Consider the following 13480-nt stretch of genomic DNA (forward strand, 5'->3'; position numbering starts at 1 on the left):
CTGGGTTATATGTAAAGTACTGTAAGTAAGTAAATAAATAACTGAAGAAAATAATAAGGGCTGTAGGGGTGAAATTCTTGCTACACTCAGGGTACCAGCACAGCTTCTGACTGATGTTCTTAAATTTTGAATCACTAATGGCTGTCTTGTCTCTGTGCATGCATACATGTCTTTTCCTGTGCACCTATTGACCAGGGTGCAGGTAAGGCATGTTACAGCCTTGCAGGCCTGCAGGAGTTCAAGTCCAGCCAGACAGTCAAAGTTAACCCAGACAGACCCCAGCAGCAGGCACGCTTTATCACCTTGGAAGTAAGTTGACTCGAGGAACCTATGATCAGATGCCTTCCTTTCTGCTGTAGGGTGCTTTTGCGGCCTGCGCCAAGGTGTTGGAGCTGCAGGCGTTCATCCACACATCTGAGGTGAAGGTGGATCCTGACAAACCTCTGGAGGGTGCTCGGCTGGCAGTGCTGCAGGTAGCACTGCAGGGTTGGAAAAAAACCAAGAACCAGAGTGCCTCAGGCTGGATTACATGATTTTCTTTTGAATTTTTAAATGCAAGCAGAATTTTAAATGAGAAATTTTAGACTGTTTTATTACTGTCTAGAACAGGGGTGTCAAACTCCAGTCCTCGAGGGCTGGTGTCCTGAAACTTTTAAATGTGTTCCTGCTGTAGCACACCTGAATAACTTAACTAGGTCATTAGCAACACTCTATAGTACTTAACTGCATGCTGAGGTGGCAACCCCTGAACCTGCTCAAGTAAATTGAAGTAAAGTGTTTGGAAAAATTTACTTCTAAAAGTACTTTTATTGCACCATGTTCATTCACTCATGAGCTGCTGTAACATGAATCAAATGGCTGAATTGCCACCTCGGCATGCAGTCAAGTTCTATGGCAGGGGTGTCGAACTCCAGGCCTCGAGGGCCGATGTCCTGGGTGTTTTAGATGCGTCCTTGATCCAACACAGGTGATTTAAATGGCTAAATGAGCTCCTCAACATGTCCTCAGGTTCTCCAGAGGCCTGGTAATGAACTAATCATTTGATTCAGGTGTGTTGACCCAGGTTGAGATCTAAAACCTGCAGAACACCGGCCCTCGAGACCTGGAGTTTGACACCCCTGTTCTATGGAGTCTTGCTAATGACCTACTTATGTTATTCGGGTGTGCTGCAGCAGGGACACATGGAAAAGTTTCAGGACACCGGCCCTCAAGAACTGGAGTTTGCACCTGTGGTCAAGAATTTGCTACATAAGATTGTTTAAGTTATTGTATAATATCCTGTAGGTTCTTTGTAAAGTCACATTTCAGCAACATCAGTGTTTTGCATCAGTTAAATTTAAATGTTTTTGTTTTTTGTAATTTTGCCATCACTCCACTGATTTTATTCAGCTCAGTTTTAATTTCTAGTCCTATTAAATAACTCAGGATCTTTTTTTTAATTTAATTTTATTTATTTTTATTTATTTATTTATTTTTAACATTTTACTGAAATAATTTTTGCAGGCACGGAAAACTTTGTTGGTCCCAACTCCTCGTCTTCGTACAGGCCTTTTCAATAGGATTACTCCACCTGAAGGGGCTAGCAAAGAACAACTACGCATATGTTCTTCCTCTCAGGTATAAATGTACTAATGTTTGCTCTTATTTGTCAGCATTGTCATTCCTCTTTAAATTCCCAATAATGATAATTAGATTTTCTTTCTTCTTTCTTCTGAAACCTTCAAACCATCTCCAGGGTGTGAAAGACTTCAGTGTACCTGTTGGCCTGGATGCAAAAATTAAAATTGACCTGATGGTGGTTGGTTCTGTGGCGGTGTCGGAGAAAGGTGACTTATACACCATGTCACGATACTATTTCAGTTTCATATTGGTAACCTAAATGATTTATGATTGTGGGAGAGCAACAGAGCAGTGAATTCAAGACCAAGTTTACCATACATGCACTAAAATATATAAAATCTAAAGAAAATGCAGTACTCCTTAAATAGTAGTTAGAACCACGTGTGCAATTTACTGTCTATTATTGCAGAATAGACAATATTTTTTCAGTTCAAAGTGAAACAATTTTTTTCTTTATTTTCATATATACAATAGTAACACTGTTGGATACTTATATTAAACATGGCCAAAGTTTCAGCCAATGAGTTTAGGGTATATATAAGCCAGCTGAAAGGTGGCTTAAAGGAGACGAGTGAAAATGGTGTCACAGAGATTATGAACGGAGAGACTGCAGCAAGGTTAGTTTAGTCAACTGTGCTGCAGTCCAAGAGGAAAACTATGCTGCAAATGAGCTCAATAGGTCTCCTTGAACCTCTAAAGGTGGAAAAGGCAGCATGTGCTGCAAAACCTGCTTTTTCAAGCATGAATTTACAATTATTAGCTGAGTAATGAACAACATAGTCTGTTATTATATAGCGATTCTCCTAAATCACTACTTGGGTGATTATAAATTGTTTTATGCAAGGCTTGTTTACTACACAGTGGAAAATGATGAGAGGCTGTGCTGACTGAAAGCAGAATGGAACAAAGGTATTGTGATTGCTGCACGTGTCTAAGCCTATTGAGGCACTTCTGCACACTCTGCCAGCATAGAGGAAAAAGAGCAGAAATAAGATTGAGGCAGATGCACGTAATCAGATCCCTTCTGCTTATTGTGGCTTCTCCTGTGTTCTTCCCGCCATGTAAATTGTCTGCTAACCGCACTCCATGGTGATCCTCATTTCTAAAATGCCCAAGATAACTCATGCAGTACTGCAGCGAAACACATGTTTTACTGTAAGGCAGTATAAAGGAGTTTACAAATCTCCAAAAGGATTTCGTAAACTGCACAGTATACATTTTTAAATTAAGTTTCCCTCTCTGCCTTCCGCTGTAGGCTTTCGGATTGGAAAAGGAGAAGGCTTTGCTGACTTGGAGTATGGAATGATGGCTTCAATGGGTGCCGTGAATGAGTCTACTGTGGTGGTTACTGTTGTCCATGACTGCCAGGTTGGTTTGCGCATTCAGTTTGATCTCACTGAGCAGTTCAAATGTTTTATGGATCTTGTTTTGCAATAAGCAGCTTGTCCCTTTTTACAAAGCTAAAGAACACGTTGGTATTAAAATGAGGAATAATACAGTTTTAAATAAAGATGTGCAGCTCGAACTGACATGAACAGACATAGTTTAGAGTTTTTTTCCTCCCACTTGTTGTTTCAGCATTAGTAATTTGAATACTTGAGGAATAACTGTGCTTTCAGGTGATGGACATTCCAGAAGATCTAATGGGAAGTCATGACCTGACTGTAGACTACATCCTCACACCGACCAGAGTTATTAAAACAGATTGCCAGTTGCCTAAGCCATGTGGAATCATCTGGAATAAGGTAACCTGAGTGTGCTTGTTTTTGCTTTGTGTAAAGCATAGTAGTTATTTCATAGTCAACTTGATTTTGAGAGGTCAAGGCTGGCCTGACCTGATACATGTCATTCCTCGTGTCTCCCCTCAAATCTCTGTGATGGATTTATCTAGAAGAGGGGCATACAAAAAAGCGTTCAGTAAAGCATAGCTGAAAGTAACTGATTTGAACACTGGAAAAATTATGACGTTAATGCCTTTATCTATGAAAGACTTAACATCTGTGATTAATGCTTCGCTCTTAGTATGTGGATTTCCATTACTGAAAAATAATGTTATTGGAAAAATCCTGCACCTTTTAAAAATGTTTTTCAGTCAATAATCTGATAATATGGATGTTCCAGTAAGATGACTTGCTCTGAAAGTATGTTTTTCATGAATGTTTGATCAGGTCTCCACCCCTGTTGTCATTCAACATAATGAAACCGGCATTTAGAGGGAGAATAAATGCCCAACACTAAATTTAAAAAAGGAAAAAAAAAAAAAAACAACTGAAGTTTTTGTGTTCAGAAAGTATACATTAGCTTGTACTAATCTCTTCTACAATTTAGGACAAGACGAGATATGACACTAGCACACATGAGTCTTTATAATTACTTCATGGGATCAAATATTAACATAGAGTTTATAGGAAAATGCGCTGCTTTGGTTACATGACAAAAATGTTGCGTTTCCTTAGTAACACTGCCCTCTAGTGGACACATAGAAAACCTACAGCTCACTGGAGGACGGTCTATCCAGCATTGTTTATTCTTCTGAGTGCACTTACTGTAATAATGCCATTTTGCCAAAAAAAAAAAAAAATTCCAGTTTTTTTCTTTTTTATTTCTTAGAAATAAAAAAATAGTTTTAGTTTTTATGGATGGTGTGTACAGTGCACACTTATGTAAAATTGTTTACTTTAAAAAACAAACACAGTTAATTAGTTTGTTTTATCTTGGGAATTTTACTGATATATTTATAGTGCTTTATCAGTCTTATTTACCACTCATTTCACATCATCGTCTGTATTTAAATCAGCCTGGACCATAAACAGCTTCTGATTTACTGACAGTGGCACAAAGATGAAATGTGTTTTTCCTCTTGATAATTTATCTTTAATTAGACATAGGTAAAGGTTATTTTTCTTATGTGGTAAGTTTGTGTGTAACCTCTGGGTTCCTTACAACATGCATATAAGTAAACAGGACCCAGTGACCTCATAGACAGGAAGGCCGCGTCTGATCATCAAAGGCTTCTCTGCCCAGCCACCTTGGCTCTGCAGGGGCAGGGGAATGACGGGTCAAACAGGCCAGTGTAAAAACAATAGGTCCGTATATCCTTTACAGGACTGGTCAGCATCAAAGTCTGCCAAGACACTTGAAGACCCAACAAATCAAGATAGCAGTCTTTATTTTTAACTGCTTGGGAAGTGAAATATCCTGCTGGTATTAAGATGGTTTTTAAGCATGGGCTGTGAGGAGCTATCAGCTTTCTCTTTATTATGAATAGGTGCATTGCATCGGCCCTGAGCAGGTCTGTTTGTATGCTGTGTGAGACACATTTTTTTCGTTTCAGCATTACTGAGTCTGTCCAGTTTTGTCTTCAGCTGGACACAGAAAAGCTGCAAAAGATCCCCATCCTGAAGAAGCTGCATGCTCTTGAAGAACAAGCTGGAAAGGATGTAACACTGGGGGCAGCGCCTGTTGCGGCAGAAGCTGGTCTGCACGCCAGTCAACCCAAAAGGCAAACCAGACAGAGGCTGAGGCCAAACACACAGCAGGATGCTGAGGGAGAATCCAGCCAGGACTCTAGACTGGAAAAAAGAATAGCGGGAGAACCAAAAGCCAGACAGCATCTGACTAGAATGAATAAAGAAAGCAGAGGAGACGGCAAGGCAGGTAACGAGCAAGAAATTGGCAAGACAATAAAGGGAAAAAGTAGAGGGAACACAAAGGAGCAGGTCCCAGAAGAGGGTGGAAATGAAGTCAAATCTCAGCGTAAGCTCCATCTGAGTGTGACAACAGTTTATCTGGGAGGAATCCCTGCTGGGCTGCGTGTTAGTGAGCTGAAAACCGCCCTCCGAGAGAGGGAGGCCACTCCACTGAGACTCACCTGGCAGGGAGCTCAGCACAGGGCCTTCCTGGATTACAGTGACCCCCACTCTGCAGATCAGGCCCTGGAGGCTCTGCAGGGGCTTGCTCTCAATGGTCACAGTCTGCAGGCTGAACTGGCCAAGAGCCAGCGAGGAGGCAGGAAATCTGGACAATCCAGTAGAAGACCAAAACCAGCAGCGGCTCCGAAGTCTGAAGTATCAGCACCAGATGCTAAGAGTGATGCCACAGAAAAAACTGAGCAGTAAAAGCAGTAAGAAATATACCTAATGTAATGCTTAAGTTGTTTACAGTTTTGGACAACTGCAAACACCATAAAAGGAGTTGATTGGTTTTTTTTTGCTTTAAAAAAAATATGAACAAAAATGTGATTTATTACAAGAGAACATATTTGAACCTAGCAGGCATGACTAAATATTAACAACACCTGAAACTATGAGAGTAGTGAACCTTGTGCTGATTTGAATCCAGACAAATTCTATAACGACTAAGATTTTGCTATATGCTCTGTTAAGTGGGCTACAGGAGCTTTCTTTCTTTAAATTTGTCCCAATCGTTTTCTCTTCAAAGTGCCTTTATCAGAGATTCTTAGAAACACAACACTCATTTTCTCTTTCAGTCTACAAACTGCATGCAGTGCTTTTGCTACCATACAATAATTTAAAAAATAAAAAATAAAAAAGGCTAGTGCTTTTTTTTTTTTTTTCCTTCTCAAAACTAGCTGTCAGTATTATCACATCCATGATGTTGCCAGACCTGTTTGTCTGCATCCTACTTGTTTAAAAATGGGTTCGTTTTGTTCAAAATGGCACCTGCGTGTGGCAAGTCACAACATTTGATCATTTGAGTCACAAAACTGGGAGTAAAATATAACATTTCATCATCTAACAAAAGTCTAGCCACGCAGGCTTCTACCTTTGACCATTTTTGTCTTTTTCATTGTCCAAGTTCATCCAGATTTACAGAACTTGTGAACAGACTCCAAGTGTTTAAAGTTTAATGAACTTTAATGAGACTACAGAAATGTAAAGAGTTTACAAATAACCGTGACTTAGTTGTGATTTTCTTGGCTTGATTGATTCTTGTACATAACACGGGATTATTGGATAGTCTCTACTACTGTATGATTTTCTTTTTTCTCTTTTTTTTTTTTAACCATGAAAATCTAAAACAGGCAGATTACAACGATAAACAGGGGAAGAGCTAAAGGCCTCTATTGCTGCTGTTCTGTTTTCTTTGTTTTTGTTTTGTTTTTTAGCTAGCGTTCATTTTTACAGTTATATTTGCACCATTATAGTGACTAAATACAAATTTATTCATTGTATTTGGTGTGGTTGGGCCAGTGAGAGAGTGATGCTGCCCTCAATATTAGATAAATTTGCTCCACATGACTTTACTTATTTCTTCACTAAAGCGTTTGACTGTACCCGTTAACACTGAGTGTCTTTTTATGAAAAACAAACAAAAAAGAAAATTGATGGATTATAAATGTTCACAAGGTTTTGCAGAATTTGGAGATCCGACTCTGAAGTTCCCCACCACCTCAAACCATCGTTCTCGTGAAGAGGCAGAACTATGTTGTTAGTGGTTAAATATGATATTTCAGGCCCGTTATTGGATTTTCATAAAACTTGATGTGTTTCACCCAGTTGTAACATATAAAATGCCAGCTTGTAAACTTGAAATAGTTTTAAGCTTAAAGAAAACTTTAAAAGATTAATTCATTTTTGCAGAGTGACATTTTTCTTATTCTCTGTTTGGAAAATGTGTCTGTTAACATTACCTTCAAACTTCTGTAAACCCAAGTGCTAGATAACCTGCCCAATGACTCTATTTTTTTTTTCTTCTGTTTACACCTGTCTCTGTAGCTGCACTGCCATTACCTAAGAAATTAACCCATAGATGTCCTGTTTGCACTAAAGTCTTGGCAGGATTGGGACACAAGCAGTGTGTCTGTCTGCACAGTACCAGGCCTCTGGCTTTTTATGGAGCTGTCATCCAGCCCTGGCCAGGGAACAGCTGTGGAACGCCATCTTTCTCCCTCAGCCCTCCAGAGCACTGAACCTTGGCAAATGTCATCAGTTTGTTAATGCTCTGTTCCACTGCTGTTAAGCCTGCTTACCCCTGTGCTCAATGGCATGCTCGTTTTACTGGGGTTCAGTCAGTGGTCATGTGGTGAGATTGCAAAGCGTATCACTGTGGAGCATGTTACATCCCCTTGTAAAGATGTAGTTGTACACACAAACATCAGCAAACATGACTTAACCGTCAAGATTAAAGAAGATAACAAAAGGCCTCAAACCGCAGTTGGTTTACTTAATCTAAATCACAAGCATGAGCATCGGATTAATCTACACTGACTGTGTTGATGCACCCACCATACTCTTACATTAGCAACAACTTTTTAAACGCCATAAATGTTGCTTGAAACTTGAAGAAATTTAAAATAAGAAACGACGTCCGGATTTTTTTTTATTTTTTTTTTAATGATTTGCGGTCATTCAGATGAAAAAATTGCCAAATTGGTTTTAAGCCGCACAGACATGCGTGTTTGTGAATGTCGAAAAACAACAGTTATAATTAATGGATCAGAAATCTGATAAAGAAAAAAAAAACGTGTCCCTTATAATAATTTGCATCTGTAAAATTAAAATATTTTGACTCTGAGATAAGATAACCAGGATTTTACACAGTACAATACACGTTATGCGTATTATTTATGAGTACTTTTAACTGCTTATTATTTTTGTCTTTGCAGTATCATGAGTGGTATATCTATTTTATGTAACAAAAACAACTCATTTTAGATGAGAAATAAAGATGTTCTTCTTTATGAAAAATCGGCCCTACTTTTTTTTCTTTTTCATTTTCCTAGGCCAATTTTCTGTTGTACAATTACGCATTTTGCGGAACACTCCAAAACTAATTATTACAAAGTTATGCTCCTTAAATTAGATCAGCGCAATTTATTGTATTTACACCATGGCAAGAAATGTTCTTTGGACAAATGCGTCTGAGGAAAACAACTGCCTCACTGCCAAAGCAACGGGACTGCTGCAGGTTTTCACCCTGTAACCAGACGCGTGTGAGATCTCTGCCTCGGATTTGTTACGCCTTAACTACTGCACACTCTCAACAGATCGAAGACATGTTACGATTAACCTTTCAAACCCTTGACTGTTAATGTTCACCAGTCGACCAATGGATTGGGAAAAGTTTAGTTTCTTCTAATAATTCTAATTTTCAAAGTTGGACGTCAACTGTAGGTGAAAACAACAGACTGCTGCAGTAATTGCTTGAAATAGAAGACCTAACTGCACCACAGTGACAACTGTCTGTAGTACCTAGGGTACCGCTTGTGCTTTAAACCCCAAATAAACGAACCATCGCTTTACATTAAAGAATTGCAATAATATACATTTACACGAGAAGGCTGCTGAAGAATTGGACACACACACAAAAAAAGCTTCCCATCTTTAAATAAGCTAATTTGGGGTTAATTATGCAATAAGGATCACTGTCTTTGCATCTGTTTACAAGGCATGTTTGCTTGCAGGACCATCGCCCCCGAAAATTGTCTGTGTGCGATAAAATCGAAATGGATGTCGTTTGGTGGAATTGCCGGCTTAAAGAGCCGAAAAGATATTTTATTTCTTAATGCTTTGTTGTAATATAGTCTAAAGACAAACCCTCGCTGGTGGACCCTTTGCTAGACTCCCCCCCCCCCCCCCCCCCCCCCCCTTCTTCTACCAATGTATACAATGCTGAAAGTAATGGTCTACATATAGCTGACACAAAAGACATAACAGTGTTTACAATATATCCTCAATTTTTCATTTTAAAACAAATAATAAGCGTTCTGACAAATATTGCCAATAAAGCATATAACTCCTTGGCCAGTTCGCCTGAAATTAAAATATAGGCCTACAGAATAAATAAAAAGAAAGTTGCGCTTATAGGTTATTCAAAAAGTGCCGTCATTGTTTTTACACAGTATACAGTATATGGACTTACATTATACAGGCTATGTAACGTCCATAATTGTTCATCTCAGAATCTAACATTTGTATGCAAGTCCAAAAAAATGAAAGGAAAAAAAAGGTAAAAACATGAGACGGGGAAATGTGTGCATTTTTTTTCATTTTTTTTTTTTTTTTTTTTTAAACATTGACCTACTTTAACAAGATGAATACACAAGAACAAAAGTGTGAAGTGGTAGTCATCCGCTCTGCAGGACTAAGTACCAAACAACAGCAGGGTGTCTTACGCCCACGCTTTACCCCGCTGGTCGATGTTGATGAAGATGGCATAAAAGAGTTTGTTTTAATTATTATTATATATTATTATGTGGTTGCTTTCTAATTGGCCTGTCTCCGTGTCTCTGTCGCTGTGTGTAACAGCACAGAGAAGTAGTCCAATCTACTTGAAGCAGTGAGCACTCTCCAGGACTGGGGCATGCCTCTCAGTGGTAGTTTACTCATTCGTTGTTCATTTCAGTCCGTTTTGCTTCATGGCTCAAGTCTGTGACACCATCTTCTAGTCTCTAGACTGTCCACGGAGGACATCACATCACGCAGGGCTTAATGTCCTGGTAGGAGACCTGTTGGTGGTGATAGTAGGAGCCGCTGCTCGGTGAGTGCATGGCTGAGGAAGTCATGGCGTTGAACGAGAAGACGAACTCCTTTCGGTCACACATGCTGGGAGACTGGGAATGGTACCGAGGAATACCTGCAAAAAAGCATTTAAAACATGAATGGAAATGCTACTAATAATAATAATTTTAAAGGGTCACTTTTAAATGTAATGTACTTGAAGGCTAGTAACCTATGTTACCTTATGTTCCCCCAGTTAAGAAAAATGTTGTTTATAGTTCTGAAATAAAAAGTTATTTAAATGCTTACAAGTTATTTGCAACACGATTTGATTGGTAATCTTGCTGATACTAGAATTATCCAGTTCTACAGACCTTCGCTATGCGTTCTGGAAACCCTAATAATAAAACTGTTATATGTGGTGATAATAATAATAATAATAATAATAATATGCTCTATATCTACCATATTTTACCGCAAAAAGATTGCTGTATGTGTAGGCACTTTATATTCTGTGTAAGAAAGAAGTTTATATTTGTAAATTGAGCTTCACTCTATTATACTAACTGAAATGCATGCATTCCTCTTGGGGCCAGAGTCCATTTAGTAAACCCGATAAAGATTGTCAAAAGGGGAGGCGGGCTTGCAGGGCTAATTGACAGTGGCCCCTTTGCACGCCAGTCCCGGAGGACCGAGAGCCTCGAGGCAAGGCAGGCTGGACCTAACCGCGCTTGTTTTTTTTGTTTTTTTGTCCACAGATTGGCGTGACTCTAAACTCTCCCGGTAGACTCTTTCAACCATCTCTTGATTTATTATTTTTTAATACCACACGTTCAGGAGGTTTGAACCCCTCTGGTCTTCTGTCTGGGTTTTATTTTAATAAACCTGATTTATTATGTTTAATGATTCACAAAATACTGGAACTTTATTTACGAAAAAAGTGGTTAAGTTGTGTTGTATCATTTCCTTAATAGCCTTAATTCCAATCCCTCAATTATGCACAGCACAGATAAGCCTTATGTTTACTGACTGCAGAATAAATCCGGCGCATTTCAGTGTGATGCTCTTCAGAATTACTCAACATTTCCACTAGGCCCAAGTTTGGCGCATGATATGTGAAATAAAATTCTGTAAACCACAGACATATGTGGACAGTATATCATCTCTGTCTCTATCCTCTAATAACCAAAGCGTCTTAATTTGAATAAAATCTTTCGTTTCCTTTATCTTTGTCATAGCTCGCAAATGTTCTTTATATCATCAGGCCCGGCTTCTCTGAACCTTTTGCGCTTTTTTTTAAATTAGAAAATTAAATATATATATATATATATATATATATATATATATATATATATATATATATATATATATATATATATATATATATACACACACACACACACACACATATATAAACTTACCTTGTAAATCTGTGGTGCTGTGGCCATTCTGGTGCAGGTATGGTTGGTCTAGTGAATGTGTGGGCAAACTTGGCTGCAGTGGGTTCGCTCCTGGATTACAGGGGGACAGAGGCTGCTGCTTGATGTAGGAAGCCCCGTTATTCAATGAGGCCGAAGGGGCTGGAGCCCACGCAGAGGCTGAACTCGAGTATACGGGATGAGGCTCCATGACTCCTCCGCTGGTGAGCAGAGGGGAGGCGGAATTGTCGTGGTGGGGATAATCACTCCCAGTGGATCCTGTACAACTTCCCATGTAGGAATGTCCACTGTTGGTCGACAAGTGTGACATGGAGTGTCCGGACAGACCCATCCCTTCCATGTTACCTGCCAAGTGTCCATTCATCATCCCAATCCCACTGTCCAGAGACAAACTGTTGGGCGGACAGGATAGGCCCCCGCCGCTCCCTTGGAAGTTGTAAGACTCGGGGATGTGGTTGAATCCCAGGCCGTTCATCATGCTGTACATGGGCTTCAGCGCCTGGCACTTGCGCCTAAAACCCCTGGGTCTCCTTCTGAAGGAGCCTTCCTCGAACATAAACTCACTAGCCGGGTCAATAGTCCAGTAGTGTCCTTTCCCCGGTCGACCGAGGCCTTTGGGCAACTTAATGAAGCACTCGTTCAGGGACAAGTTGTGACGCACGGAGTTCTTCCATCCTTGGTACGAGCCCCGAAAAAACGGGAAGCGGCTCTGTAGAAACTGATATATTTCACTGAGGGTCAGGCGTTTTGTTGGAGAGCTCTGAATAGCCATAACTATTAAAGCTATGTAGGAATAAGGTGGTTTCTCTGGTCGTCGGATCCCTGCGTTTGTCTTTTTGGTTTTCGTAGTGGAGGAGGCAGTTTCCATCACCACCGTTTGTCCGTGTGGCTTCTCCGGAGCAGACATCGGGCTGCTCTGGGCAGGAGTCTGTGCTGGGGGCTGCTGAACCTCTGCCGTCATTAGTTAAATTTAATCTTCGAGACGGAAAACAAAAACAGAATTGCTTTTCCACCTATAAAAAATAGTAAGTTAGGTACTAAATTTGTGTCATAAAGAAAAAAAATCGAATAATGATAGTGGCGATAGAGGCGAAGGCGCGATTATCTTCTTAGCTGTTGCTTTTGATTCAGTCCTGCAGCAGTCTGAAGCCGGACCGCCTTGTACGCAGTGCCCGAAATGGGATAAAGAGAAGAACAGGAGCCGCTTTCCACTTCAGTTGGTGTGTTGTCGTGCGTCCGAGGAGCTCACTTTTTACTTATCTGTTGCCATCGGCGCATTGGAAGCTGTATGTCTTGGTCATCCTAATGTTGGGACCCGCCCAGTTCCCCGATTGCCCTCCTACTCAAGTGGTGGGCTGTAAGCTTGCACATCTGTGTGCGTTCACTTTTCAGTGAAATCTTTCTTTTTCCTCCGTCCTTACACAGAAATAGAGAATATATCTCACATATAACATTTAATTTCAAGGACCCATACGCTAACACATCCCTCAGAGCACAAATAAATTCAAATGCCCGTTAATGATTTGCATAAGCGTATACTAAGTGAATGCATTAGATTCAGCATTCGGATACAGATTTTGGCTTTGCTTGTTCTCTAATACGATGTTCTTTTTAGGGTTATGATCATTTTAACACTATTTATACAACTCATATCTGTTGTTAAACCTGCAAGCAGTATCCCGCCATTGCAGGCCACATAACCCAAGAGCCACACGACTGCAGCCTTGTTATGTCTCCTTTGTAATTAAAACGATTTAAAGAAAGCTACTTTATATCACATTTTTAGTATATGGAAAACATTTACCAGAGAACATGCCCCTCATATTCAAAACCACCCTCTTGATTTCTGTAAAAGATAGACAGGAACATGGGCAGGATGTTTATACAGCAAAATGTAAACATTTTCCCTGGCCTTCTTTAAATAAAAAATCAAGCAAAAGCCCAGTTAGATCAGCTAAT

The 13480-nt window shown here is 39.8% G+C and overlaps 2 protein-coding genes across 4 annotated transcripts in view; one reads left to right on the forward strand and one right to left on the reverse strand.

Annotated features, from left to right (window-relative positions):
- Positions 1-9213, forward strand: part of mthfsd (methenyltetrahydrofolate synthetase domain containing) — an 11024-nt gene extending 1811 nt beyond the window's left edge. The window contains exons 3-9 of one of the 3 annotated variants that reach the window (XM_080884430.1): positions 196-309; positions 360-473; positions 1504-1617; positions 1736-1826; positions 2876-2988; positions 3240-3365; positions 4986-9213. In XM_080884430.1, coding sequence (XP_080740556.1) covers positions 196-309; positions 360-473; positions 1504-1617; positions 1736-1826; positions 2876-2988; positions 3240-3365; positions 4986-5738 — 1425 coding nt within the window. In that variant the 3' untranslated portion in view covers positions 5739-9213. The remainder of the gene's footprint in view (positions 1-195; positions 310-359; positions 474-1503; positions 1618-1735; positions 1827-2875; positions 2989-3239; positions 3366-4985) is intronic. The other 2 variants (XM_080884429.1, XM_080884428.1) reach the window with 2 other exon arrangements.
- On the reverse strand, positions 9213-12791 carry foxf1 (forkhead box F1). Its single transcript, XM_080884431.1, has 2 exons — positions 11504-12791; positions 9213-10218 (listed from the first exon to the last, which is right to left on the reverse strand). The coding sequence occupies exons 1-2, from the start codon at positions 12480-12482 to the stop codon at positions 10055-10057; spliced, it is 1143 nt and encodes a 380-aa protein (XP_080740557.1). The 5' UTR covers positions 12483-12791; the 3' UTR covers positions 9213-10054.
- Positions 12792-13480: the final 689 nt, after the last annotated feature.

Source organism: Rhamphochromis sp. 'chilingali', assembly GCF_963969265.1.
Source record: "Rhamphochromis sp. 'chilingali' genome assembly, chromosome: 6".
Classification (NCBI taxonomy): domain Eukaryota; kingdom Metazoa; phylum Chordata; class Actinopteri; order Cichliformes; family Cichlidae; genus Rhamphochromis; species Rhamphochromis sp. 'chilingali'.